The sequence below is a fragment of the Trichechus manatus genome, unplaced genomic scaffold, assembly GCF_000243295.1.
Source record: "Trichechus manatus latirostris isolate Lorelei unplaced genomic scaffold, TriManLat1.0 scaffold00008, whole genome shotgun sequence".
Taxonomy (NCBI): domain Eukaryota; kingdom Metazoa; phylum Chordata; class Mammalia; order Sirenia; family Trichechidae; genus Trichechus; species Trichechus manatus.
The window spans coordinates 5,363,270-5,365,594 of NW_004443944.1; the positions used below are offsets into that span (position 1 = coordinate 5,363,270).

General features: G+C 58.3%; 1 protein-coding gene across 1 annotated transcript in view; it reads right to left on the minus strand.

The window, feature by feature from the left end:
* NPEPL1 (aminopeptidase like 1) overlaps positions 1 to 1,555 on the minus strand; it is an 18,617-nt gene extending 17,062 nt beyond the window's left edge. The window contains exon 1 of the mRNA XM_023741427.1: positions 1,538 to 1,555. Within this exon, the coding sequence (XP_023597195.1) occupies positions 1,538 to 1,555 (18 nt within the window). The remainder of the gene's footprint in view (positions 1 to 1,537) is intronic.
* Positions 1,556 to 2,325: the final 770 nt, after the last annotated feature.

Consider the following 2,325-nt stretch of genomic DNA (forward strand, 5'->3'; position numbering starts at 1 on the left):
GGGGGCGCCGGCCGGGGCGGAGGCCGGGGGCAGGACGGGGGCGCCTGGGCGGCCCAGCAGACCCCAGCCTCAAGTGGTTCTGACCCAGCCTCCGGCGGCCCGGCCCAGCTGACCCCAACCCTGAGTGGTCCCGACCCAGCCTCCAGCGGGCCTGGCCCAGCAGACCAGCCCAGCAGCTCCAAGCAGTCCCCACTCAGCCTCCAGTAGGCCTTGGCCTAGAACAGACCGTGGCTCTGAACAGACCCCTGCCCTGAGCAGACCCCTGCCAGTGCACTGCCCACTCAGCCTCCAGTAGGCCTTGACCTAGAACAGACCTTGGCTCTGAACAGACCCCCGCCCTGAGCAGACCCCTGCCAGTGCACTGCCCACTCAGCATCCAGTAGGCCCTGCCCTAGAACAGACCCCAGCTCAAAAAAGGCCTCAAAGCCACAGACCCCAACCCCGAATGGTCCCTGCCCAGCCACTAGTAGACCTCAGACAGGCCCCCACGCCAACCCCAAGCAGGCTGGCCCTGACCAGACCCTAGCAGAGTCCATGCCAGCCTAGAACAAGTCCTGGCCCCCAGCCCCAGGAGGCAGCCAGCGATCCCCTAGCTGCCCTGACCTCCAGCCAGTCCTGAGCAGACTCAGCCCAACCTCGGTGCAGCCTGGAACAGCTCCTGGCCTGACCAGACCCCCACCCCAGGCCCAAGGAGGCCCCCTTCAGTCTCTGAGCAGGCCCTTTGTCCAGGGCCCTTGCCACACAACACAGAAGCTCCCACCAGCTAGGTTTGGGACCCTTCTGGTGATCCTTGGATTTGTGCCAGCTCCTGAATTCCACAGAGGCTAGGAGCTTGTCCTCCTGCCGGACACGGGGGGCAAAGGGTCAACAGTCACTTCCTCCTCACTGAGTAGGTTCCCGACTGTTTGCCAGACACCGTCCTGGATTTGAGAGGACCCACAAGCACTGGGGTTTCCATCCAGGCCGCTGCATCTGGGCTGGCCAACTGCAAATCTGGGCATCGCCTTGTCCAGGGAGGGCCCTTCCCCAGCCCACCCCTTTGCAAGAACGGTCGTCTGGCCACAGTCTGGCCCGACCGCCCTCCACCCCACTTAAGGAGAGAGGAGATGAGAGCAGTGGTGTGACTAACAAGCCAGCACCTTAGTCCCCTCTGTCACTTCTCAGAGGGGAGGGAGGCCAGTTACAAAGGGGCACCTGTTGGGTGGTCGTGGTGGGTGGTGGGGGCACCTAGCAGGTCTTGGGGATCCCTGGCAAGGTGTGGGGGACATGTAATGGACAGTGGTGGGGTCATGGGTGAGGGTAGAGGGCCCACCTGGCAGGTGGTGAAAGTGCCATTGGTTAAGGGTAGGCTGGTGAGGATCCCAGCTTCTGCTCAGGCTCAGATACAAGGTTTAAGGATGGATGACCCAGTTAAGGCAACTGGGAGTCATTTCAAAATAGCATTCTGTTGGCCCATACTACCCACATCCTGATTAGGCAAGGGCCTTTGGTTAGCACCCTGTTACCGCCAGCTAGTCCCATACACCACTCCTCTTACTTCAAGTCTCTTCTTCATGATGATGCAGCCCTGATGGCGCAGTGGTTAAGAGCTCAGCTGCTAACCAAAAGGTTGGCAGTTCAAATCCACCAGTTGCTCCTTGGAAACCCTATGGGGCAGTTCTACTCTGTCCTATAGGGTCTTTGGGTTGGAATTGACAGCAACAAGTTTGGTTTTGATTTTCATTATGAACCTTCAAAAATAGCAACACCAACTCCCTAGCCTGGCATCCAAGGTCTCCACTACTGACTTCCCAGCATGTCTCCCCTGCTCCTGGCTTGCAGCCTCCCCCGCTGCCTACCCCCTCAGCATTGTGTTGTGGTCCCTGGCACAGGGCAGACCTTTAAAAGCATGTTGCTAGTCTAGAGCTGTGGTGTCCTGCGGGCAGGCCTTTCTGTCCCCTTTCTTCCTCAGTGCCTGGCAAAGAGCGGGCAGTCAAAAAATACGTGTTAGCTGGGTGAAAAGGATTCCTTCGAAACCCTCGGCTTTTCCCGACATAAACATTGACGTTAATTGGATCTTATTTTCTTCGGAAGATTTTACAGCAGCTGAATGTTTTCACACCTTTGTAAAGGGTACTAAGCGTGCATGAAGATCTATCACTCTCTCTTCTGTTTGCAAACATGGTACAGACAGGCACAGGGCACTCTAGCAGAGGGCTGAGCCAGCAGGGGGGCCTTCCTAGACAGGGAGAGTCTTCAGCTGTGCCTCGAGGGGTAGAATCGTCTCCACAGGCAAAGAGGACAGGGGATGGTACTCCAGGTGGGGAGAAATCCCGGCACGAAGCA